Raw genomic sequence first — 14801 nt, 5'->3', positions numbered from 1 at the left:
TTCATTAATTCATTTTACTTTTAATTCATTTTTTATTTTTTCATTTTTATATTTTAATTTATTTTACTTTTACTTCTACCTTTGTTTTTTTTTTTTAAAAACGTTTTTTTTTTAAAGGGGCACTCCAGTGAAAAAAAATATTTGAAAAAAATGTTATTTTTATAAGACAATACATAAATATGTCAAAATAAAACCTTTTACAATCGTTAAAAATCTTTATTTATACCTTAATCACGTCCGTAAACATCTTCAATTTTAAATAAATTTGCAAGGTCGCGTAAAGTCGAGAGGACTAGGTCCGAATAAATTAGCATACGTCACATCGTGCAGAAAGTCATTGAGCTCAGCAGCACGCCTTCTAAAAGTTTTGTGTACTTACTGTTTACATTGTTCGTTGATAAGATGTCTTGTTATAATAACGAAGATTATGACTTAGAAAGCTTAGAATCGGATAATTCTCTTCAAGACAAAGCTACAGCCATACGAATTTGAACCTCTTGTGTCTGACGAGGATGAAGTTGGTAACGGTGTAGAAAATGACGAGGTTTCTTTTACTGACGCAGAGCCACGTACGGGTAATGCAAATTGGTGTGAATGTGGAAATTGTAGAGCAATGGAAACTGATACTGAAAGCGTGTGCTGTGTCGAGTCAAACGAAATTCCTGATGAGTTCTTCCAAGGTAGGTAGGATATATATTGCAAATATAAATTTTTTCTAAGCGAAATTTTCCTTTTTTAAAAAATAAAAAATATATTTCATCGCTTTTCTTTTACATTCTTTTCGTCCAAAAACTTTTGCTTCAATAAAATAATCTTTCATCACTTCTTTTTTACTTCACAAGCCAATTTGTTTTTATTTCACGGTTCAACAACCTAATTCCTCCGCATGCGCTTTTTTTGCACACAAGCAGGTCCTTCCATTCCATCAAAAACTTTCTTTTTTGAAAAACAAAGAATAGAAACGCGCTACGAAAGATACATGTCTAACTAAATAACTTTTTTTATCGGTGTTTGTATTGGAAATTGGTATAATGTTCTTTTATAATATAAAAATGTAGAAAACGTTATTTGGTTGTGTTGTGAATATAAGTGCAAATAATGAAATGAGAAGAAATGAGAAACTTTGACCGCGTTGACTAGCTAAAATGGCATTTTTACGAAGTGGCAATATTTTAATATGGAAGATTATTACCTGGAGATCTCTTTTAAAAGAACTATCTGTGAAGTGCGACGAACAAATACTTCTTTACACTTCTCTGAACGATTGGTACATCCAAACGCAGAGCAACTAACCATTTTTTAATGATTTAAACGTAATTTACATACAAAAAGCGATTTAAATGTAAGCCAGAGGTCCTAACATGAACGTTCTCTGCGCTCGCTTAAACTTTCTGCACGATGTGATGTCATTATTTATAGTCGGGTCCAGTCCTAAATGAAATCGCGCCTGTCTGTTTTGTTATGAGAAAAAAATTGAATATGCGAAGGCGAGTAGAACGATTTTAAATAAGAAAAACAATTCGTATGATATACGCAAACAACCTCATGAATAAATTTTACAAAAAGCTATCTATCAAATTGTGATTTCTCTTACAAAGTTAGACACGCCATATTTTACTATTCAGATAGGCAATAATATTTGTTATGCACTACGCAGTTATTTTTCAAAATTGATTTGTGAGATCTTTTTGAACGGAAAATTCCTCGAAATTTCAATTTTCGTTGGGTCAGTCTGGGACAAACTGACTGACAGGAAGAAGAAAGACCACAAGCCCCACCTAAAATTTGCGTAATTCAGTTATTCTGCCTATATTTACTTTTGAAAACTTTGGTACTTTACCAGTTAGTTAAATAAAACTTGTGAACACTATCTTATCTTTTTAAAAACACTATTAAAAATGCACAACTTTGAAATATCCACAATGCAACCCAATTCTACCATTTCTAATACAGCCTATCATTTATGGTTAAAAATTGCGTGATTGAAACGTTTATGAGCTTAAAAGGCATTTAGGTGACAAAAAAATGTTGATGTCACTATCATGTTCAGTATACTTTTTTTGTTAACTGGGCCAAATTTTGTCGAAAATAAAGTAGTTTTAATTTTTGGACCAATATTGGCCTAAAATGACATTTAAGTGACAAAAATCAAAATCATGATGTCACTATTGTATTCAGCATACTTTTTTTGTTAACTGTGCCAAATTTTGTTGACAACAAATACCAATTTTGGCCTGAAACGTCATTTAGATGACTTCCAAGTACTTAGAGAGTTTAGGTACGAAGTTTAAATCTATGTCGTTGCAATTGACCATTTCGGACATAGTTAGTTACGAGTTGGAAACCATCTTCGCAGGCGAGATAGTAGAAAGAAAAATAAAGTAAAAATAGTTACCAAAAATGAGATTCGAACACACGACTACTCCCGTGTCGGTGCTCAGAGAGGCAAAAATATAACTCCTTGAATTCTATAGCTCAATATGGTATGGTACCGCATGGTGCTGGATATTCAGGGACTTGCTGTGACGTCACTACATTGCGCGCACGCGACTGTGCTAGAAGGAACATTTCCCTATCTCTTCATTGCAAACAAAACCAGCACTCTAATTTTTACGAAAAAACCGGTTCTCTAAGTATTACTGCAAAAAAACCGACACTCTAAGTCTACTGTCTTTTACGAAAAAACCCGGCACTTTAAGCTCCAGAACGCTTTCAGCTTAAAGCACCGGTAGCTCTTATACGCCATTCACGTTGATTATTTAGCAAAAAAAAACTGCATTGTTGAGATCCAGAAGGTGTAATACTTTAATCAGTTAACAAATATCATGTCAATTTCTCAAATATCGTTGCGCACATGCCATTTTTAAATCTTGAGCTTAACCCTTTCGCGACGCATGATCCGTAGTATGGCTCATAAAATTTGACCGTAAACGATGCATGATCCGTAGGCTGGTTCATCGACTTGAGGGCGTTTTTGGCCGCCTTTTTTGTCCGCTAGCCCTCAGTTGTTTTGATTTATTACTTCTAGTCAAAATTTCCCGTCATCCACTTCAAATCGTTTGTAAAAATCTTCAGCCCCGGTTTACACCCAGACAAATGCTTCAAGATTTACCACACAAAACTTGACATTTCACAATGATTTTATGAATATTTGAATCAATTACTGCCATTTTATTACTACAATCTTGGACAAAATATGTATGGACTTTTTAATTTCTCCCTTCCCCCCAACTTCAAGGTTGAATTTTGAAGGTCAATCACTGTTTTGGCTGCAACACTGAGCTTGGGGGAAGGGGGAGTTAAAACTAATTTATGTCCAAGATTGTAGTTTTATGTTGATATTGACTTTTTACAAGATAACCGCTTACCGGTTTTTTATTGTTTTATTGTTTTTATTTTTACGCCAACCTAAGTTTCTCCGGCTCTGGCAAAGATTTGTGTTTCATTTTTTTTGTTAGGGTAAAATATAGTTTGTCTATATGATATAACAAAATGAGAAAGAAAAGTAATTGCTTTCATATTTATTTTTCGCTTCAAAGTCAAATTTCGGATTTTTCAAAAAAAGAAAATCTCAGTTTTTTGGTCACGTGACTTCCAATTAAAAATTTTTTAATTTTATTTTTCAATTTTTTGAAACCTTATTATATTAGAAGAAAAAAGAAGGGTCACTTGTTGATATATCTTCAGTGGTTAAAATTCTATTACAGTTTAAGTAAAGTAGGTCAGAAATCGCAGAAATTTTTTGGCTTCGTCATAGCATGTTAATTGCCGTCGCGAAAGGGTTAAAGAACCGGTACCGGTGCACTAGCCACGTTCTTATTATGTAGCTAGCAAGCTAATACACTTAATTAGCTGGGCACATCAATGTATTACATCTAGAGTTAGCTAGCTACACTTGTAGTAGCTGCTAACCGCTAACCTTCACCACATTCTTCATTTATTATAATCAGTAATCCTTGGCTATTTTTTACTGATTAAAGCCTACAGGCTGTGGCATGGAAATAATCCTGGATTTCCGACTATAACAGCAGTCAGGGAAAACCTGTAATCGAGGTCAGCCATTCTACAAAACATATAGCTATATATATACACATAATGTTTTGCTATTTTTTTTAACTAAACCCGATATCAGGGTAATCAAATAAATGAATGGCTGGAATATCGTGATTTATCTTTAGAAAATATTGACTCATGTTTTGTTTTGTCTGTGGTAAGCAACGCTTTCTTGAAGAAGCTCAGTTTTGCCATGGTTGTGGAGGTTTGTAATATTTATATTAAATATCTTTTTTTTATTTTAATTTTAATATATAAAACAATTAAACAGACTAGCCGGGAACCTGGCGTCGCACGCCGGGATGAGTATTTCAGTATACAGAGCAACTTATCTTTTCTTTTTGTTTAAGAAAGCTGGGATTAAGGATGGCTGGGTGAGCCAATTTTACAATAGCTGAGGCTGGGAGTTACATGTCGGATGTAACCCTATACAGGATAACTGCTTTTGCATCCTTTTAGTTGCTCAGGGATTTTTAACAAAATTTATTTTGTCATACATAGGTGAAGCAGTTAACATATAGATATACAAAAGACAAAATAGAGTAAGAGTCCTTCCCCTATATTTCGTGAAAATGAAAAATGCGATAACTTAATAAAAAAAAGGATTTTCGATAAGTAAATTTTGGATATGTGATACTTGCTGAGTTCCAGAATTTAGGCTTTTTAGGATAGGTCGATAAAACGTTTCGAAGAAAAAAAGAGATTAAGACAGAATAATGGAGAAATATGTAAATTTTTTTAACAAAATGATGTGATTAAGGGATGTGCACATGGTTGAAATATTTCAGAATATGTGAGGTTTTATTTATATTTTTAGGCCACATTTTCATACCCCATGACCTGGCTTAAATATGGTTGAAACACTGCATAATGCACTAACATATTACTTTTTGGAAAAGAACTCTCCAATGTTTAAAAACGAAACACATTATACAACCACATACAACCATATATACCCGTATAGAGTATTTTATACCCTGTCCTGCCAAGAATAGTCGGGCAACAGTTTATAATTTACGGAATAAGTTTTCGTGAAAGTCCCAAAATTGAGTTTCGCTTGTCATAACGCTTTCCTAGCAAAAAACAGCAAACCAACATTTTTTAAATGGCACAATAAAAAGACAACAACTACGGGGTGAGCATTGTCATAGAGCAACAGTGGCAAAAGTTGAATTCCAAAATTTATAATGAGGCAAACAAAGGTGTGTACCACCTAGCCACAGTTACTTAAACGTACTGCTGACCTAGCTACATTTAAGTGTAAAAAACAACATAATAAGAAAAATTTGTAGAACATAATAAGAAAACTTTTTGGTAATAAGTATGTTTATATTAGAAACACAAATCTGTCCGCTACTTTCACTTTCTAGCTAGGCTGGTAAATACCTGGTAGGTGAAGATACACACAAATACAGTTGGCTAGTATAAAGTGCATTATACCAAATTAACTGAAACGCTAGCTAAAGATAGCTACCTCTCCATCGTATTAAGAATAATGTATGTAGCTTATAATCTTCAAATAGATTTGTTTAAGATTTATACATGACTATATACATGGCTATAACAAACAAGATTACAAAATATTAATCTTTACACGTGGAAACACATAAAAATCGTTATTGCCAAAAGTAAAAGGTATTAAGATGAAAAAAGGCAAAGAGAAATCATCAAAATGGGAAGATGCTTTATCCAAAATGCGATTCCGTGGTTTTAAATTTAAATTATTATTAGAACTAGTCGATAAAGCCCGTGGAAAATCCACTAAAGCAGGATAAAAATTTTGATGTTAATGAGATATAAGGATTTAAAGATTTTGCTGACGTCAGCAATGGCCCCGTCAAAACCGATAAATTTTTTTTAGAAATTTGTATACCTGTTGCCTCTATCGTATAGATCTTGAAACGCTGATCAAGAAAATGTATAGGATTATGTACTTTTGACAAACGGTTGCAGAGACATTAGGGTTTAAAGGTTTTTTGATGACGTCATCAACCCACCCATTCCGAAACGGATTTGGGGACCCAGGTTTGGGAAACTTACCCAAATTGGTCCTAGGTGGTCCCTAGTTACCCACGCAGGAGATGACGTCAGTTATTTCCACCCGTTTCCATGTTATTAAGCCTTAAATTTAAAAGTGCAATGCAATGGCTTCACTAATCTTAATATACTTTCCTTTGACGTCAATATTGCTTTAACGTCAAAGTTTGCTAATTTACAGAACAAATTTATAGACGATGTTTTATAGACTTTATCAAAGAAATTTTATCCACTTTGCAAAAGTCACAGACAGAAGCTCCGTATTATTATAAGAGATTACGTCATTCAAATATGACGTATTGTTGCGTAACACCGAAATGCATTGGGTGCGCATTTAGCAGGAGTCAGCGAAGAAAGCCTGGAGGCACACGCACGTGTTTTAGAGATTTTGTATACCGTTGAAGTTTTCAAACTAAAATAAAGCCTTTCGAACTGTAATCATCGTTCAATAATGGACATAAATAAAACGAATAATGAAAATCTAGATGGTAAGTTGTCAAAGTTTTTTTTTATTATTCTTGGATATTACAAAGAAAAAATAAAAGCTAGAAATAAATCAAAATCGAAATTTTTTTTCCACTGGATACTTTGTAGATTGTAAAGAATAACAGAAATATATATTCGAATCCATGGAAGATGACAATGTAGCAGTTAGAAATCTCGAGATAAAATCATTATCATTTCTCTGTTTATCAAAAAGATAAATCATTCAGAGTTTTTTGGAAAAAAAGCCTTTTTGGTACGAAGTTCTGTCCCGGCTGATAGCTACACGGTTTGTTTGGGTGACGAAAACAACTATCCGTCATGTACTTGCTTGGATTGCCATAAAACCTTGTTGCCCTGTAACCACATCCTATCCGTCATTAGTGGCAATGTCGCAGATGTATCCTGGAAATCTTTATCGTCGCGATACACTTTATCTCCTTTTTTCATTTTGGATCATGAAGTTGTTAGCAAGGAGGTTACTTTGGAAGATAACCAAATGTTGAACGAATTTATTGACATTAATGATGTCGAAACCGAGTCCGTTTTAATGGATTCTATTCCTAAAATATGTTATCCAAATAGGTTCAAGGCCTCGTCTTGCAGAGAAATTTAAACCAAATCAAGAGCTTGTCATTCATAGTGTATGATAATGATGCACTGGACCACCTTCATGAAACCTTGACTCAGGCTTTAAATGATCTATCATTTCATGCTCCCAAGGAAGACAATTTGGTTGTGGAAAGACCAAAAGTTATAGGATCAACATATTTAAGTAAAGAATTCCAACCTCTTCCAAAACCAAAACCAAAAAAATCGGCGTTTCGGGAAGAGTCGGTTTGGCTGCTGAAAAAAAGTTTTCATCCATAATCAACATTGTCTCTAAAAAAGAAGAAAATCATGCAACGTCTGTGGTTGAAGAGTTCCCTGAATACGATCCTTCTGTCATTTATGATGTACCAATGGAGCAGGAGCAGTTTAATGACGCTGCTGGGAAAATCTGGGATCTCGGTAATAAGTGCGTCTTAAAGTATTTTAGTATTTTTAAGAGTTAATTTTAAAATTTTAAACCACGGAATGGCATTTTGGATAAAGCATCTTCCGTGTTACCGCTACAACAGCAAATGTTTTTATGGGCCACAACTCCATGTAGTACTCAAGAACGAATAATTTTTCGCTACTCGGCTGCCATTTTGCGTGACAGACAGACAGACAGACAGACAGACAGACAGACAGACAGACAGACAGACAGACAGACAGACAGACAGACAGACAGACAGACAGACAGACAGACAGACAGACAGACAGACAGACAGACAGACAGACAGACAGACAGACAGACAGACAGACAGACAGACAGACAGACAGACAGACAGACAGACAGACAGACAGACAGACAGACAGACAGACAGACAGACAGACAGACAGACAGACAGACAGACAGACAGACAGACAGACAGACAGACAGACAGACAGACAGACAGACAGACAGACAGACAGACAGACAGACAGACAGACAGACAGACAGACAGACAGACAGACAGACAGACAGACAGACAGAAAGCTGCCATTTTGCGTGACAGACAGACAGACGTATACGGGCATATATACATATATATATATATATTTTTTTTTCTGGGTACAGTATACATATTATAGAACAGTGGTAGAACAGTACAATTTATAGAACAGTAGTACAACAACAGTAGTAGAATACAGTACAAGGCATATATACATTATCCAATCTTCAGAAGTGGATGTGATCTCTATCGGCGAAAGTGAAAACTTGGACCCAGCGGGATTTCAACCTAACTGCTTAATTGGTGCAACCCAGTTTCCTACTTTTTTATTATATCACAAAAAGCTACTCTTCTGACAATAAAAAATTCGTGAAAATTTCAGTTCAAATGGGCCAATTTTTTAACATACAACGTCTTTCTAAGCTGCGAGTGGGTTGATTTTACCTGACTCTCCATGAATACGGTTACTGTATTATTGAAATTCATAGATTTCTCAGAGACACTAGATTTCCCCTTCTCCAAGTTTTATTATATTCTTTTTTGAATAAATTCACAAATTTAAGTAAATATTTGATAATTTTTTGCAAGTAAGGTCCCCAGAGATATAAATATTTGTAGGATTTATTCTTGTGCATCTCTGATTTCAAACAAGTATGTTGTTATTGCATTTTACTGAGGAGTAAAGTCTCTAATCCTATCGTAATTTTTAAACTTTGAAAAAATTAAGCTAGCTAATAGCTAAATGTAAACAAAGTGCCAAACCATAATATATAAAGATATCTGTTATTTGCCAGTCTGCAGTAAGTTTTCCATCACCCACTACGTGCTAAGCATAATAACAACCTTGTTTTAGCCAGCTATCGCTAGCTAGCTACAAACACTTAGCGACAAACAGGGCTGTTGTTTTTATTATTTGTCTACTAATCTTTTTTAATGTACAACGTTATATTTAATAAATCTAACAAAGTAGCACTAAAACGTTTTTATAAATTTTGCTAGCTTTATAAAGTTTTGCTTACAAAACTGATCGATCACGGGTTAGATGCACCATTTTATTATTAACCTGAAAAAATGCTGATCAATGAAAAAAATGATGCCATTAAGAACAAATGTAGTAGAAAGTAATATATAAAGCAAGTTTTAAAATAGCATAAGCTTTTCGGTTAAAACAGTGGACTCTCCATAACTCGAAACCCTGTAACTCGAACCGCTCCTTAACTCGAACGAATTCGTAGGCACCGTGAAATTTTCCTATTAAACTCTCATAATCAACTCTCTACTACTCGAATCTCCATAACTCGAAAATCTCCTTAAGTCGAACAATATTTTTTGTTCCTTGAAAGTATATTAGGCTATTTTCGCTCTTTATAACTCGAACAATCTGAAAATTGAAGAATTTCAGAGTTTTTTTTCTGATTCAAATATTTTCTACTTGTGTTCGGCCACTTTGATCATTCGAACGAAGTCATTCGAACGCGCCGAATGTCAAGTGGTGTGTTTACAAATATTCTTGTTTTGAACTTCTCATTCTCATGAATAAAATGGCGTCTGTGGTAAACTTAGCAAAATTTCCAAACTCTCCATTACTCGAAACGCTCCATAACTCGAACAATTTCTGATTCCCTGTGAGAGTTATGCTATTTTAAAACTTGTTTTTATATTTTACTTTTTACCACGTAAATGCGTCAAACTGTTCATCAAACAGCTCATCAAACTGTTTGATAAAAAATTTATCCAACTGCGAATGTTTGATCAAATCGAATATTCCATTTGTATCAACTCGTCAAACACGTTTTATCGAAACAAAATTCGAAATGATTGAAGGCCTATTCATTTACAAAATTTCAAAATAGTGGCTGATATGAGCTTATGGATTCTGATGATGAAAAGCCACATCGAGGAAAAACACGCAGCTGGATAAAACGAAGAGATGAAAAGGGATACTTTAATAACATTGTCGAGGAATTATTATTAAAAATGACTGTTTGATGAAATTCGACTCAAATGCGTCAAATAGCCATCAAACAGCAAAACTCGGTTTGATGAACTCATTTTGTTTGATGAAAAGTTTGATCGCGATCAAACTTCATCAAACTCAATTTTCTTCTTCTTTTCTCATTTTTTCGAAAAAATCGTGTTTGGTGGTTCAAGTAAAATGCATCAAAATTTTCATCAAACTCGCTAGTTTGATGGAGTTTGATGAAAAGTTTGATGTATTTGCGCACACTTTTACGGAGTTTCGTAAGTGCTTACGTAGATTTTCTTACGAACAAAAATTTTAAGGGAAAAAAGAAGAAAAAATTGCGCAATAACATTCGATTCTATATTCAAACGTCTACAATTTAAAATCTTTAGTCAAAACAAAAGCAAAGTATATTCAAAATGTTTTCGTATAAGGAGGAAGAGTTCTCGACTGTCGTTTATAAATACGCTGTTCTTTTTTACAAGAGCCATGCGGATTTTTACAGAAAGAACATTAAGAAGAATGCCTGAAAAGCAGCTGCGAATGAACTTGATTTAAAAGATAGTAGGTCGTTCTGCTGCTACGTGTTTCATTTGCTTTCTTTTGACGTCTTTGTCTTAAAACAAGAGCAGTTGATAAAAGATGAAAGTGATATTTGTTGATCGCTGCCATGCTGAATGAACAAAAACAAAATTTTCGTGAGTGACGTAAGAGATGTACGTACATGTGAACAAAAGTCTACGTAACATGTGAACAAAACCTCACGTAAGGAGAGATTTCTTACGTAAAATTTTTCCAAAGCCCTTATGTAAAATTATACGTACATGTGAATGCGGCTTTTAAAACAAAAGTCCCTAATTTCTAAAATAAGAAATCTTACAGCTGGTGCCAGAACAGTGTTTTGAATGAATATTGAATAAACCTCTACATAAAAATTGTTTACAGATTCGGAAAAGAGAAAAATGCTTCGTCATGTGAGACTTTAATGTAGGCATTCTTTAGGGATTGAAGATGCATTTTGTAGGGATTAAACATAATTTCCTGTGTCAAATGTTGTAACACGGCAATTCTTTGAACGAACGCCTCTTCAGTAAAATAAGACCGGATAAAAAAATATTTAATATATTTTCGTGAAAAAAATGAATTATTGAAACACTTTTACGATATCCGCAATGGCATTAAGTTGATTAGCAACGTAGCTTTTAAATTTCAAACCAATGAACATCTCGAGGTACTATTGAAAGGTATATTTTAAAAGAACACGAAGTATGCCATTGTAGAATAGTATAACTAGGATTGCTTGTTTAAAAATTAATTAATCCGTACAATAATGAGAAGACTTAATGAAATAGGTACTCAAGATACAATGCAACCTAATGTAACGGAAGTGTGGAGGTATATATGACGCATTTTGAAATTGTGATTTAGGTTGCGTGTTATATTTATCGACAAATCTGTTTTGTATTGCCGTACCAATCTCGCACCGTTTTACTATTGCGCTGTCTCTTACAGATGTTATTTGTACAATATTTGCGTTTAAATTTTCATCGAAAAATATCTTATAACATCTCTTTTACAACACTCGGCTAAAACGCATGTTCATTACTGGTAATTGCAGCATCATATTAATTGCGAATTTAATAATTTTAAAAACGCGCCAAAAAGTTCTCATACAATTATGCAGTTTTAAATCAAAAATTATAATCAAATGACGACGAAACAGTATGACGTCCTGGGTTCCGAACGTTTCTTTACAATTTATATTATTAAAAGCGCCTACGGGTAAAGACTGAAGAAAATAAATGTGCCTACGAGAAGGAGTTTCTATCACTGCACGTGCTCTTTCATATTCCTGATCTATTAATGATGTTTACAGAAAAATGAATACAAAAGAATCAAAAACTAAAAGCATGTGTTCATACAAAAAAATGAAAATGGGTATAAAAGTCCTTGCACATGAACGGATTTGTCACTCTAGAAGGTAACATCGTTTACGTGATTGATCTTTAAGTCAATCACTTGTAAAGTTCTTATACCGCAGTCAAAATTACTACTACCGCTTTGACTAATTTCACTCTATTATTCCTGTATTTTTATTATTTATTTTCGCTGAGTTTGTTCTGAAAATCATTTAAATCGTAGTTTGCGCAAATGTTGTCTCTTTTTATTTAGAAATAAAAAGAAGAAATATTGACTTCAAATATGAAAATCATACTAACCTACTTCGTAATGCTGGCACTTGGGACATGCACAAATGCGTTGACGAGAGATTGCAAGTTTCGAAGATGGACAGGCTGTCACAATGAAGAAGAGAGTAAACCCAACAATCCTTCTACAACAGGTATACTTAATATGTCTTTTATAAAAGGCACATGCATTCAGGGCCAAGAGGAAAAGGCTATCGAGGAGTCCTCCAAGTAGTTCAATTAGGCGTAGTCCAATTTCTCTCTGAGTTTTTATAATCTTTCTTTTCAGATTTGAAAAAGTTGACTGTTCGACTTTATGACCGTCTCATGCAGATGATGAGGCAAAGAACTGGAAAGCAACACACTGAAAATAAGCGAGACAAAATGGGTAGGAACTTTTTTACTGAGCAGGTAAATGTGGACGAAAAATTGAAAGAAGATTTTACTAACTTGCTGCAGGGAATGAAGAATGACGAAAAAACATACCAAGATACTGAACCTACGCGTGATAAAAAACAGAACGAAATATTGCAAAAGAGACTAAGAGAAAAAAAGATGGAAATAAAACATATTTTACAGTTACTGCTGACCAATTGAAGAATAGATTTTGTGCTATGATGGTAAAGGAAGAAACAAATTTCATTTAGAATTGATCTTTGCAGCGAATTCACTGACAAAAACTACTACAACACACTTTATTTATTTATTTTTTTAATTTACTTCGACCATGTAAAGATTAACTAAAAACAGGTTATTACGTGAAATACATTTTTTAATTACCAGCATGTGCATAGCTAAGCTTTTATATTAGTGTGTCAAGCGCATGCGCGTAGTTAAAAAAGAGGCGAACTGCGCACAGCAGGGCTGCTGAATAAAAGTTCATGATGACAGTGTTAATTTTAAAGACCAGACTGACTGGCTAGATTTGCTCCATAATAAATTAAGGATACGGTAACCCCCTAAGACACATACTCAGTATATTTAAAATATCCCCTCTGTTCGCTATATTAACCCTAGCAAATATATATGTTCTGAAAGCCAAATAAATTATCTATAGAATGATGATAAAATATTTTCATGAAAAAATCCAAAAAGTAGAAATATAATTATATACAAAAATTCACCCTTCCAGAGAGGGTTATACCTGGGAGAACTTCGAATTGTATATTCATCACAAGACACCCTTCAGATACCAGGAGACCTACCGGTCTCCAACGCTCGCCGATGTTGCTAAGGCACTGCACAAGGCGTATACCTCAATACTGAATGGAGAGCAAACGTTGTAGAGGATGCAAAAAACTGCTTCCCCCAGACAGGTTCAAGATTGGAGGTAATAGTCGAACGAAGACATGTATAAGTATATCAAGGACATTGAACATGAAGTAGTAGTAGAACCCCTTGCTATTGACAGGGAAATTAGAGGGCTTAAACAGGATGAAGATTACCTGCTTCTCTATACCCTGCTTACATACAACATTATATCCCAGTACGCTGGACTCGGAGAGAGCCCGGAGAAGACACTGCTCGTCAAGAGATATCGCAATGCATTGCGATGCCTACAAGGAAAGTTAATATATACCCCACCACCCCTCGATTATAAGACCCGAAATACCAAGCTATGCCCCGCCTGTCGTGGGTCTTTGGTGAATAAGCATGGCGGTGTATGGATTTGCGAGGCATGTGCTGCGTTATACCCAAAATTCACGACAGGAAGTGGTCGAATTATTGAATAAAATGTTGGATGTTGTAACAGACCCCCACACAGCAATCATCACAGGACCCACAAGTTGTGGCAAGACACAGCGTGTACTGAACCTCCTGGAAAATGAGTATAAAAAACACTACCACAATATTGTCATACTGTGCCCTACCCTGAAATGGAATAAGACATACCTTGAGAGGGCCTCGCTCTGGAAGGATGCTTACGTGTTCCTAATAGACCCCGGAAATGAGCTGTTTGAATGGATATCTAAATTATCCTCATTGTTGGCAGGGGAGGGCACGTTGTTTGTGATTGACGATGTCATAGCCGATGAAAGCCTTGACAAGTGTCGACAAAGCTTACTTGAATTGGCCATTTCGGGCCGGCATTGCAAACACAGCTTTTGGCTCCTAACGCAGTCATATACTGCTCTCCCTAAAAATCTGAGGAGGCAGAAGAAGGCCCTGTTTTTGTGGTACCCTAATGAACGCAGTAACATGAAGATGATAGACGAGGGGACGAACATGATATCCGATTGGGATGATATCAAGGCTGAACTTAAAAAATCCAAGCATGCATGCTTGTATGTGAGATTGGAACACCCCAGGACTTGGAAGATCCTCGAATGACCACAGTGAAATCCTCTGGCCAGGCATTGGTATATAGAAAGATGTCGTCGCAAGTTATGTTCAACGCAGGAGCCATCGAAACCCTGTCCAACAACCAGGATCAACCTATGTTCAAAAGGGCTGATGTGGGACGGTTTTTAGGAATTGATGATATAAGGGCAACATACAGAGACGTGAATAACATACCTCGCCGTGATATTATGGGGGGTGCGTCGGACGCATCCCTCA

General features: G+C 35.0%; 1 protein-coding gene across 1 annotated transcript; it reads left to right on the top strand.

The window, feature by feature from the left end:
- The first annotated feature begins 502 nt into the window (after window positions 1–502).
- On the top strand, window positions 503–13011 carry LOC130647735 (uncharacterized). The gene is made up of 4 exons (XM_057453693.1): window positions 503–680; window positions 4179–4258; window positions 12229–12397; window positions 12532–13011. The coding sequence occupies exons 3-4, from the start codon at window positions 12259–12261 to the stop codon at window positions 12837–12839; spliced, it is 447 nt and encodes a 148-aa protein (XP_057309676.1). The 5' UTR covers window positions 503–680; window positions 4179–4258; window positions 12229–12258; the 3' UTR covers window positions 12840–13011.
- Window positions 13012–14801: the final 1790 nt, after the last annotated feature.

This window comes from Hydractinia symbiolongicarpus, chromosome 6, assembly GCF_029227915.1.
Source record: "Hydractinia symbiolongicarpus strain clone_291-10 chromosome 6, HSymV2.1, whole genome shotgun sequence".
Lineage (NCBI taxonomy): Eukaryota > Metazoa > Cnidaria > Hydrozoa > Anthoathecata > Hydractiniidae > Hydractinia > Hydractinia symbiolongicarpus.
Note: the sequence above shows the minus strand (reverse complement) of the source record. Positions and strands in the feature narration are given on the sequence as shown.

Coding starts and splice junctions, on each gene's coding strand:
- LOC130647735 (XM_057453693.1), top strand. CDS start 12,259: ATGAAAATCATACTAACCTACTTCGTAATGCTGGCACTTGGGACATGC. Junction 12,398..12,531: donor CAACAATCCTTCTACAACAG/GTATACTTAATA, acceptor CTTTCTTTTCAG/ATTTGAAAAAGTTGACTGTT.